This window comes from Pleurodeles waltl, chromosome 10, assembly GCF_031143425.1.
Source record: "Pleurodeles waltl isolate 20211129_DDA chromosome 10, aPleWal1.hap1.20221129, whole genome shotgun sequence".
In the NCBI taxonomy this organism is placed as follows: Eukaryota; Metazoa; Chordata; class Amphibia; order Caudata; family Salamandridae; genus Pleurodeles; species Pleurodeles waltl.
The window spans coordinates 1,012,688,424-1,012,701,348 of record NC_090449.1 but is presented as its reverse complement, the minus strand read 5'-3'; the positions used below and the strand labels follow the sequence as shown (position 1 = coordinate 1,012,701,348).

General features: G+C 44.6%; 1 protein-coding gene across 2 annotated transcripts in view; it reads left to right on the top strand.

Moving 5' to 3' along the window:
* LOC138262134 (prostatic acid phosphatase-like) overlaps positions 1 to 12,925 on the top strand; it is a 257,511-nt gene that overhangs the window by 228,340 nt on the left and 16,246 nt on the right. For both annotated transcript variants that reach the window (XM_069211912.1, XM_069211913.1), the window contains one exon: positions 11,403 to 11,509. In XM_069211912.1, the coding sequence (XP_069068013.1) occupies positions 11,403 to 11,509 (107 nt within the window). The remainder of the gene's footprint in view (positions 1 to 11,402; positions 11,510 to 12,925) is intronic.

Sequence of the window (12,925 nt, the reverse complement as noted above, 5' to 3'; positions counted from 1 at the left end):
AGCTAAAACATCCCTGTCAAACACACCTAAAAAGATTAAAAGATTCAAGGAAATCCCCCTCCAAACCATATCTGACTGATGCCCTGACCCCTTTATGCAACACCTGTAAACATTCAACTATCAGGTGCGGCAGACCTAGTTTATGTAAGATATGTATGTTTAGAGTGATTCACTCAGTCAAAGGCATGGCTAAGGTCCATAAAAGCAAGGCATAGTGATCCCTTTTTAGCAATCGTATATATCTCTATTAAGAGATGTAAATTTAAATACTGCTGTTATGTTCCCAGCCCTTCCCGGAACCCATAGTGCACAAAACTGAGACTATTTATTTCTTGGGTCCAACCCTCAATTGTGTGTAAAATAAGTGCCCCACGGTCTTGACCATCAAGTCCAACAGTAAAATAGGTCTATAACATGGGGAATCTATCCTGTTGCCTTTCTTAAAAACAGGTACTATCTAGGCCGTCTATCATGAAGCAGCTATTTTCTAGGAGACCGTGGCATTGAGAACATTAGTAATAATGGGTGCCCACAGGGGAATATTTTCTTTGTAGAGGTCCATCTGTACCCTGTCAGGACCAGGTGCCTTATTAGATGGACTGCCCTTGATGGTCATTACCACTTCTTCAAGTTAAAATCTAATTTGTAGGAGAAAGTGGGGAGTGTCGGCCCTCTCATCATTCCCCATATTATCCCTATAGGAGTAGATCTGCCTGAAGTGTTCTGGCCAAAGTTCGGGGGTAATATTGGACCCTAACCCCTGTGTGGTTACATTGCTAAGGTTTCATTTGTTCACAATATCCCAACATTTCTTAGTATTTTTCTTTCATATCCCCCAACTAGATTCTCGACATTTCCATCTTGATCACTGACTTCCTATTTCTAAAATTCTCCTTATATTCAAGTCTAGCAGCTGCCACATTAGCCTTATTCCTCGGGTTGCAACTAAGTGCCAGGAGCAACCTTTTATTGGCAGCTCTGCATGAGTTGTCAAACCAACCTGGGCAAGGGCTCCTTACAGGTCTCCGACTCTCATTGATCAGATCCCTGGCAGCTTTATTAAATTTTTCAGCAACTAATAAGAAATGTGGAGATGGATTATCTGCCAGTAAATAATCCATAGTCAGTTAACAATTGGATCTCACAAGAGCAGTGAATACAATCAGAATAGCTCTTCTCAAACTGACCCTAAGCCAGTTATCTTTAACACCCAACTCTGTTGGCCCTAAAGCCAGTGCTAAAGTGATTGTGCTCTCTCCTCTAAACATGGTAGTATTGGCTCATCCCCAAGTGGCATATTTAATTTACTTATAAGTCCCTTGGAAAGTGGTAATGCCTGTGCCCAGGGCATGTAAATTGAATGCTGCTAGTGGGTCGGCGGCACTGGTTGTGACACCCACCTAAGTAGCCACTTAAACATGTTTCAGGCCTGCCATTGTAGAACTTGTTTGCAGAGTTAAACTGTCACTTTGACCTGACAAAATAAACCTCTGGCCAGGCCCAAATCTTCGCTTTTGACACATATAAGTCACCCCTAGTGAAGGCACTGGATGGCCCAAAGGGCAGGATGAAATGTATTTAAACGGTAGGACATGTACATTTAGGTTTGACATGTTCTGATAGGGGAATAACTCTTGATAAGGGTTCATTTTGATATCTCTGGACTCACAATTTAAAATCCTAACTTATGGTGAAGTTGGATTTTAAATTGCAATTCTGAAAATGCCCCTTTTAGGAAGTTGGCATTTTCTTGACTTAGCGAATTGGTGCCTGCAGCCTGTCTCTGGTCACATGACTGGGTATAGTTGGCAGTTGGAATTTGTGTATTCCTCCTAGACACCCACACACAGTGGGAGCAGAGGTGTGACCAGATGGGCCATCGCTGGCAGGATAGGAGGGAGGAACTGGAGCCAGCCTCACTTACACCTGAATAGGCTGTGTCCTGCCTCCACACAACCCTGCATTTTCTCCCCAGCCAGCTTGAAGCTAGGGCAGGGAAGGCAGGGAATTCCTTGCACTTTAACACCACTGTCTGTCTAGAAGGTGTCTAGAAGCTTTTCCCAACTTCCGGGACACAAACACCAGGGTTTAAAAGATGGGCCTTAGACACCGCCACTTCAGTACACTGTACTGTGCTGACCTGCTGCCTTCTTGCCTGGATGAGAAGGAGTGGACCTGCATCATTTGATCCTAGAACCCAGAGTGACTCCTAGGGCTAGTTGGCTGGCCTCCCTGTCTGAAGCCTCAGGGACATAAGACGCTTCCAACCACCTTGCAACTACACCTAGACTCTGCCATCTGTGAGTCTGCCCAGCCAAGTGGTGCCATCCCAGTCCTGGACCCTTGAATTTGGGCCTAAGTTGCTCTGCCAGACTGCAGATCCAGCAGAACAGAAGCATCTCCTCTGCTGCGTGGTGCAAACCTGAGTAGAACTGATGCATTGCCATCACAGCGTGGACTGGACATATCGCAAAGACTTCCATCGCTGAGGCAACTTGTATCACCTTTAGAACTGCTGCTGCGTGACACATCCCCAGCGCAGGCCCTCGCATAACTCCTGAACGGCAGCCTCAATGACAAACTCTGCATTGCAGCTCCTTAGAACCGATGCATCTACCAGACTGCGAAACACTTCCCTGACTCCGGACTGCAAGCCCCCATCGATGGGGTCCTCAATGTTGATACAACAGAACCTTGCACCAAGGCCTCCCCACACCCCGGAACCGATGCATCACCTCAGCTGCGCAACGCAGCTTCAATGCGGATCCACACAAATCTCGGCAAACCAGGATTGATGGTACCTTTATTTAGTGGGCCTAACTGGGTCCCTTAATCCAGCTTGCGCTCCATTGTGGTCGGCCTAAATGGTGCAACCAGATATCCACAGTTGGTGCACTATGCCTTTTGGCACTATTTTCTTTAAAAACTTTAAAACTCAATTTCTCTGGCTCAGCTAATTGGAGTCATACCCCAGTCAACCAACAACCCAATTTCCTACATTAACATAGCCACTGTGACGGGGTGTGGCCAAGCGTCCAAATGGCGGACACCTAATTCAGTGGCTCTGGACCTGGGTCGTAAAATCTACCCGTGATCCGTCCCCAACATTGCAGAGATGCCACAGTGCACACCGTAGAGAGCCAGAGAGGTTCTAGGCAAGAGGCAGCGCCCAGATTGAGGAGTGGCGGTACCTGCACGGTGAAGGCAGTGGGCAGCGGCGGCCTGTGGCGAGGCCTCCCGCCAAATACTTGCTTCCTCCTACCGCCGAGCGACCCGTGGGGGATCGGGATGTCTGATGCGGATTGGTAACTGACGGGGGAGGCCGGGCCTAGTGGAAGCCAGGCATGGTGCCCAACTGCCTCGAAACGCTGGAGGAAAGCAGTGCCCGCACACCTGCGGGGGCCCGTGTGGACGGGTCTAGCGCGCGGGAGGCCCGCTGAGTGGCGTGGGTCTCTATGCGCGGTGTGCTAAGGCCTGTTGTATCGCCTGGGGGTGGCGGCGGCTGCCTGCCCCAAATGCCTGGAGGAGGGCCTGGCGCTAACTCTGATGGCTGGAATGGAACTCTAACTGAGGCCTGGCAGAGGGTCTGCTGCCTGGCACGGCCCACTGAGGTTGCAGCAGGGGCTGTGGGGGAGCCTGAATATGACCCAGTGATGCAGAAGAAATCAAGACAGCAAACTGAATCTGAGTCAAAAAGCAGCAGAGGTGAGCGCGCGGGGTTTGCTGAGAGATGGCGCTACGGTGGTGGGACGTGTGGGGTTGCGCTGCGGTACAGAGACTTATAGCAGGTTATAATGTGCTGATTCACGGGGTGGCCCGGCAGCAGAAACCAGTGGCCACGTCTAGGGACAAGAGGGACTGAACAGCCTGGAAGCTAGCACCCGATCAGTCATAGAAACGAGACGTTAGAAGGGGCGGAGACCTGTAGCAAGCAGTGGAATCCCAGAATCTACCGGATCTGCCTGCCCTAGAGAGCCCAACCCAAGTTATGGCTGGCTCAATCCGATCACACCCTGAAGGGACGACGAATGCACTGGGAACTGTCATACGCTGCTAGGAGCTGGTCCTATACAAAATGTTAGGGGGTAAACATCTGGAGCAATGAGGGGGCCCCTGACCTTACAGGGACAGTTCATCATCGAGATGGAGTGCAACAAAACCAAGCCTCCTAGGTTGGAGGAATATGAGCAGCAGCGCTTCCCACCCTTAGAGGACTCGATTGCCTCCACGCTATATGAATGTGTTCCTCAATGAGGGCAGAGACATCAGGGCACAAGCTAGATCTTATTTTACAGGAAATCCGTGACTCCAGAGCAGAGAGAACAGAGACTTGGTGCTAGCACTACAGACCTCAATCTGCTGAAAGATGACCAGCTCAAATTGGAGGACAGAGTCAAATAGACAAAGCAAATATTGGCCACCGTAGCACCGGCGCAAGCAGAACATGACTCAATGTTGAAACAACTGTGCAGACAACTACGAGACCGAGCCGAGGATGCTGAAGGCAGAGCGCACAGGAATCTGTATAGTGGGCATCCCAAAGGTCACTGAGCGAGATCACCGCACTCATTACACCTGGCTACAGTCGAAGGTGGTGCCTGATGGCCTGTCCGCCCAATTCACAGTAGACCCGGTGCACTGTGTGCGGGCCAAGAGACCCATCACAGGGGCCCGCCGCAGCCAGTAATGGTGAAATTACTGAACTACAGAGACATGTTACTCTGGGCTGCGTGGGCACGGATGCCGATCGCGGTTGATGGCTCCAGAGTATCTCTTTATCCAGATTACACGATCTTAGTACAGCGTCACCTTCCAAGAAGTTAAGAAACACCCCAGAGCACACCACCTTGTATATGCATTCATCTTTCCAGGGAAGTTGAAAGTTATATGTGAACAACGCTCTCATTTCTTTGATTCTCCAATGGTAGCCAGAGAATGGCTAGATCAAAACTTTCAGGGTACACGGAGTGACCAACAACAGGAGTTTACATCACAGAACTCGGACCATCGAAATCGGCGTGCCCACCGTAAACAGGACACCGCCAACAGAGGTGGAGGAAGCCCGTCCCCACGGCAGCCGTGTAAAAGTCAGCTGGAGGCCATCCAACTTGCTAGGTCCAGCACGGAGTCATCCATAGCTGGCGGATCTGAAACTGAGGGCAGTGTAGCATTGTTCCCACTGTTACGCCACAGACCGCTAATGAATTATGAAAATACAAAGGGCTGCCCTTATCGTTGCTCGTCTCCACTTCAGGGATCCCGTGAACGATGCTGGAGGGTACGTCCATCCCACCGCACTGTAGCCTGGATCGCCACACTGATTCCTCTCTGATGGCCTTGTGGTTATCAACCGTCATTACATTTGCACTTTACCATCTGCGTGTGATATCCTTGTATTATCAGCTTGAAGTTGGGGATTCTTATGTGAGTAACTAATTACTGATGACACCTGGGTCCGGACCTTTATTATGTGTTATGTTTGCAGTGCAGATATATAGCTTGGCATATGAGCCACGGCACCCCACTAGCGAAAGCCTTGCTACCTTCATGTTTATACAGTGTTATTGTATTAGTTGCATTGGTCGAACACAGTTGTCCATGCTGGACCGTGTTTTGGGTAGGGTTGTTGTTTGTTATTGAAGGGTATGCCCAGACGTGGGTCTCTTGCTCACTTTGCCACTGGATTCAAGCTAGCCTGGCTGATGAAGGGTGATACCCTGAAACCGGTCCTAGGATGCTTGTTTCCGGTCCAGGGAGGACCTGGCCTGGCAGTTCGGGTCAAGACTTATTTGCATATGGCTGGGTCCAAACTGGGGTGGCATGGTGAACAAAAGAACAATGGATTAAACCCAGATCTGTGACTGGGGGTGAGTGTTTGAAAAGTTTCAACTCTCAGTCCATCATCCTTTTGTTTTGTTAAACATATTTTGACCTAAAGAGCTTTCATCCTCACCTTTCCTGCATAGGTCTTGCAAGGTCTTGTTCTTAAGAAGATTACATACGTCGGCCCTCCCTTCAAGGAGATGTATTCCCGAGAAGCTCATTGTTAACTGCGACCCATATTGCTTAACTCCTATAATTAAATGACGGAAGCGGAGTGAGGAGGGCAGAGAGGGATAGGGTTTTGTTGTTCATCATCAATGTTAAATATTATAAAAATGCTCAGACACATATGTAGGTCTGGAAAGTAGATCGCTTGATCACAATTTTGTTATATATGTAGACCTACTTGATTTATACTCTGTATGCTGAACTGTTCTGAGGCTGAAAAACAATTCAAATTTGTTATTTAAAAAAAAAAAACATAGCCACTGTTGTTGTTTAGTGTATGCAAAAAATAGTCATTTTTATTACTGTGTTCTGTGTAGCACAAGGCCAGATTTCATTAGTCCTTTCACTATTTTCATGACATATCCCAAAGTCCACCACAGAAACAGACTCCACAACCACAGGGCAGACGAATCTAGTCGTGATTGATCGTGGTGAATCACATTTACTGGTTCGGCTTTCATTGCATCGTTCACAGCTCACTTTGAACATTTGATTCACCAGGGGTGATGTGCGTTATTATTTCACACTTGGAAATAAAGCACTTTTGGTTCTGCATTATTGAGCAGCAATGAGAGTCAGTTCATGCAGTTGGATTGTGAGTATGACATTACAGTCAATCTAATTGCTAATCTAATTACAAGTTTTAGATGAATTTCAGCTTTAAGGTTTTGGTTTTAGGCTGTAATATTTTCTTGTAATAAATACTTCATAACAAGATCAATCTGTACAAAGAGATTGGCATCACTGTCTATAGTATTCACAATCACTAATCCACAAAAGGAAAAGCTACAGATGAGTTCTTTAGTTTTGATCGCCAGTCCCTCGTTTCCACTAAAACAATCTGTGTGCCACAGATCAGACTCCATTGGTTGGATTGTAGTTAAAGGTTTATTCCAGTAGAAAAGTATGATGCAGCCACAAAGACCCTGACAGTATAAACAACTACAGAACCCTCTGACTCAGATGAATATAAACATTCTTACAGCAGTAATGTTCATAGAGATGCAAAAATACAATAGTTTGACCTAAGAAGGTTTTGCCCTAGTTACAAGCTATCTTCAAGCCAATGTGTTATAATTCATCCCTTAGCAGCATCAAACTGACTAAAACATATCTAAGAAATTGAGGTATTAGTAAAGGGGGGGCGACTACTTCCCTTACATAAAAGGCACACTCCTTGCCAGGGTGAGCCACAAAGTCACTAAATTAACCTGAGCTCAATCCCCTGGTAGCTATGGGAGAGAGCAGCCAGGCTCAAGTTGGAGACAGTGTGTAAATTATGTATGCAGTACCAAAGCAGAAATAAAGTTCAATCACAACACATCAAAACTCTGAATCCAACTTAAAAAAAATAGAATAAATTAATTGTAATTAATACAATGACAACGACATGAAAAAAATCAAAAAGGAGAACTGGTGATAGCATTTTTCAAAGTTTAAATTGAAAATTGTGCCAAAAACTGTTAAGTGGCAACCATGGTCATCAGGTTATGGTAGATCGGGACCTAGTTCCAATTTGAGGCTGACAGAGATGAAACGTGGTTTGGACAGAGAAACCAGGTTCAATCTGTTATGAGATTTTACTTTGAGAGTTAGGAGCTCATTCTGAGTTACTGGCTACCTCCCCGTCGGCCCCATTAAAAGTTTCCTGCTAGGTCAGTGGGCGGATGCCTGAGTTTCTGCCCGCTGGTCTTGCGGGAAACAGCCTACAGCATTGTCTCCGGCTCATAATCAAGCCAGCGGCAATGCTGTAGAGCGCAGGGTGCTGGTAAGGGGGGCCCTTGCACTGCCCATGTCAAGTGCATGGGCAGTGCAGGAGCCTCCCTGGGGCCCTCTGCACCCGTTCTCCACCTGCATTTTCATGGCGGTGGTACCACCATGAAACCGCTGTCGGAGAAGGGTGTCATAATCCCCAAGACGGATTAGGACTGCCACCACCTCCAGACCACGGGATCTCCAACCCCGGTGTAGCTGGCGGTTCCGCCAGGGTTGTGATGAGGCACTCATCCATGAGTCTGGCGGTCTAGTGACTGCCAGACTCGTAATGAAGACCTTAGTCTAAAAAATGGAAGTCAAAAAACTTCAACACAAATGAGGCCTCATAGCCATTGGATGAGGTGTCCTTGAAGGCGTTGTTTTTGGAGGAAAAGCTCAGAGCAGGAGAAATTCGAATTTTGAGCCCAGGAAAACTCCCCTACCTGGCCAGATACTTTCAAAGTTTGCACCCGGTCAAGATTTCTTTGTTCTTATTTAGTCACTTTTTGGAGGGAGCTTGGATGCCTCCAGTGGGGCTAGGATGCAGGCTGTAGCCAAAGAGGGCTCAATGAGGATGGATACCATCTCTGCGCCAACTTGCCAATGAAGATTTGATGTTGGGAAAAAGCAGATGAAAATGCGGATTTGTCCTGGTCCTCCAGAGGTCTGTAGAGCCAAAAACATTTTATATCCAAGGTTTTCAGGAGTAGTAGAAGATCATCCAGACACAGTCCAGGTTTCTAGGACCTCAGGAACAGTGCATGAGGGTCAGGACTAACTACGATAGAGGTTCACAGTAGGGTGTAGTCCTAATCAAGTTGGAATTGGTCAGTTGCTGGTAAGGCCTCTTGTAGCTTGTGTGTCCCTGTAGCTTGAACAGGTCTCAAGTTTTAGGATGCAGGTTCAGTCTTTCTGATCTTCCTCAGTTCTAGTTGTATTCCAAGGAGGGTACTGGCAAGCCCACATTTATGCCTGGCACCAGCTTGTGGGCAGAAGCTACTCTTGTCTCCTCTCTAAGCAAAGTTCCTAAGAGTTACTCTACACACTATTGCAGCGTCTCCTGCACGCCTTACTGCAAACAATCCCACAGTGCCCATCTATCCCTAAATTCAAGATTGCGAAACCATTTTCGCCAAGTGCAGAGCCTGTGTGCCCTCCCTAGAGGTGTGTGTCAACAGACTACATTGCCTACTCTTGGACCAACTCTAACACGAAGAAAACATGAATATGTACATGCAGCATCATAAGACAAAATATAGATAAACTTCTTTTATTTACATACACAATTGAACTGCATATACACATCCAAATAAAAATAATTGGGGTAAGAGATTTGTCATGGTATGCAAATACATTGAATAATATATATAAAAATTGCTTTTGCTATAGAGTTATTGGTAGTATGTTTTAGATATGAGGCGTTGTGAAACTCAACTGAAGAGGATTGTGGCCCTAAGAATGGAATTATAATAAGTCTAAGTATGATTGTATATAGTTGTACAGCAGCATTATAATTTTTGAATCAATGGCACATTTAGATTAATTATTTTTGTTTGGATCATTTTTTAGTGGTCCCCTATCTTTTTAGTCCTGATGAAGACCCGTATGTGAGCCCGGAATTAGCCCTAGAGCCAGAGGGGGTCGAAACGTTGACGATGATGTTTTGAGCCTGGATGTGTATTTTGTTTTTAGGATACAAGAAGGACTATATTGAGGATTTAATACTCCTACAATTATACTAGAAGATTCAATGTGTTAAAAGTTGAACCAACAGGCTGTCCTACAAATCCAGATTTTATTTGGTTAGGTGTGAGATTGACTTTTTTCTCTTTCTTCTTGAACACGAGCACTTGTTCTTTTGACACTTTTTCTGTCCTTCTTTAATATTTTTTTGATAGGGGTATTTGGATGTGTATCTGCAATTCAATTCTGTATGTAAATAGAAGAAGTTTATCTATATTTTGTCTTATGATGCTGCATGTACATACTAATGTTTTCTTCGTGTTAGAGTTGATCCAAGAGTGGGCAATGTAGTCTGTTGACATTAATTTCTACCCAGCCCCTCTTGGGTTTTGCAGGGTTACCCTCTGTGGTTTATATTATATTCCCTAGAGGTGTGGTCAGCAAAATGACCAACTCTTCCTCTGTGGTCACTCTAAACCGGTTCTGGGGATAGTTCACTGGGATTGGTGCCTACTTCAGTGAGGGAACAAAAGAAGGGCCTGCCTAGGTGTCTTCTGACATCTGCTTCTGACAGAGGAGGACTTTTGAAGTAAATTAAGTTCCTGAGCACAGACCAAACGGTCATTCTGCCAGAGGAATAAAAGATAGCTCCCCACACTCAGGTCTTTGCCTCTGCTCTGGGAGCAGTCTTCATACCTGATTCAGGGCTTGAGCACTCAGACGGCTGCATCTGGAGGATAATGTAAATTATCCTTAGTAGGCAGAAAATAGGTCATTTTCTAAAAAAAAATACATTTTCCTTAATATTTATTACAAAATTGAAATAAAAATGTAATTGGTTTTCTAACAGATATTACAATATGTCCTGGAATGAGGTTTCAAGCTGCTTCCTACCCAACAATAGCATTATAAAATTTTAATAGTGCACTCCAGTGTTTCTCTGTGGAACAGCCTGCTTTGCAACAGTGAAAGTAGATTTCAGGTGCCAGTCACTGTAAGGATATGTTTGACATTAACCTTCTACATATCCTATTTAGAAATACCATGCACCCTGCCTTATGGGCTATAACGCCTACATAGTGTTGACATTTCAACAATTGAAAGGAAGGTTTTGACCTGCAAATGGGTTTATTTTGACATGTCAAATTGTTGCAGTCCACTAATGGAATTTAACTTGAATGCCCTGGGTACCCCATGTACCATATAGTAGGGACTTATTGGTATGGTAAATATGGCATTGAGAAGTATACCAGTTTACCCATGCTAAAAAGGGAATCTTTACAACTAATGGTTAGCAGGGATGAGGTGCACAGAGTTCTACAGCTGCCAAATACAGATAGGAAACAATAGGAGGTGTACCATGCAAAAGATGGTGATTTCTTATAAATACCACAAGTTAAGAGCTTTCACAATCAACACCTTCGCCCGATCACAACTGATTTACACAGCTGGACCCATCTTTTCTTAAAACATGTTCTGAGGCAAATTTGAAGTACCCCTAATTCTGTTTGAGATGCTCAATGTATCGGCATGGTACTTCTACTTCTCTCAGCTTGAATAACTTCACTGTTTGATATTTGAATTCCGTCTTTACCTAAGATATATTCCTCTCTATAGTGTGTGCTCATCATGTGGTTTGGTAGAGCATTAACAAAATCTATATTTGATATACTCTTTACTGTACAATTATTATTTTCATAAAGGTTTAGAATATAAGTTGAAAATAAACATCTAAAATGCAAACAAGGTTGAATGTAGCAGTTAGGCTCAACCTGTTATGGCGTGGATAGACGGCCTCCAGAGATGTGAACCACGATCAGGGAAGAGGACATGTGTGCATAGAGTGGCTCCATGTCACAATAAGCATCCTCCAAGTCTACAAATTGAATTTGTATCCCTTTCTACTTCTACAGCACGACACAACCCTATTAGCTCTCCAGATAGCGCTCAATGTTTTCAATGACCAGCTTCCTCCATATGCTGCTTGCCACATATTTGAGTTGCATCAGGAAGACAACGGGTATGTATCTTCAAAGAGATTTTTTATATATAGTGCACACTGCATACCAACTCACATCTAAAACTTGTATGTAACATTATCATGTAAATTTGTTGAATGTGAAAGGGGCATAAGTAATAACAAATTTGCAACGTCATATGTGAACTAACTAGTGATGTAAACAATGATGTTATCTGTGACTCTTAACTCTTATGGCATTTGGAAGACCACAGTTAGTACACTGGGGAAGCCCTAGTTGTAGATCGATAAGATAGATGGATGGATGGATGGATGGACGGACGGACCGGCAGGCAGGCAGACAGACAGATATAGATTGATTGATCAGGTCACTGGTAAAAATAAAGTTGCACCTTGCAAAACACCTCCAGAGTACATAAATAAAGTTGACAGTTTAATTTTGTACAGCACAGGAATAGCATGCGCTCTGCCAGATCCAACCACAATCAGGAGTAACCCACAATAAACATAAATTACACGGTGGCGCTCGCCATTGTGTAGTTGTAGTTAGGTCAGAGTTTCCATAGGAACCTTGTTTTTTGTTTTGATAATAACTTTGGCACCTTCTACTGAATCTTCACAAAACATTAAAAAAGAATAGCTCATCCACCTCAAAATCTTCCTGGAATGTTTTGAAGTGATCTGTCCAGCAGGCCTCAAGAAAAATGAGGGGGGGGGGGTCCTAAAATTTTATTTTACCATAGAAAATTACCTTAGGGATTTTGGGAAGGGATACTGAAAAAAGAGTTGAACAGAATTGCATCAAATTTGGCAGGATGCTTAATCTTCACTTAGAAAATGTGCTTTTTCTGATATGTGGATGGTTGGTCCAGCAGAAGTACCACAGCAGTCCTGCGGTACCACAAATTAAAAAATAAAGCAATCAGATTGGCTGGGAAGGATTTTAATTCCAGTCGACCATCTCGGTCCTGCAGGACTGGTACTGAGCGCTTGGTAGGCTGGGCACAATTCAAACAGAAATATTGTGGCCACCATTACAAGACATGGGGCCTCTGCGCCCATGTCCTAAATCTTTCAATAATCTAATATGAGGGGGCCCCAGAGTTGTTTCTCAAATGCCTCATGGAAATGAAACAAGCACTGCACAGCACATGATGATATTATTCCTTGGTACTTGTATTGAAGGTATACTAGGGAACATAGAGCTACTTGTCCTTGGACTAAATACCTTTGCTAAAATGATGAGGAATGGATATTGAGATGTTTTCATAATATTTTTTTATTATAAGTTCAATGTAGAAGACATTATGAATGTGTGAAGGTTTGTGCTACGACAGTGTGGGCGTTGTGTAATGTGCCCACTGGGGCTTTGCTTGCAGAAAAGGCAGTTATATTGGCTGGAAATGGACGTAAAGGCTTCTCGAGTACCCCAATTGGGGAACTTTTATAAGACTTGTA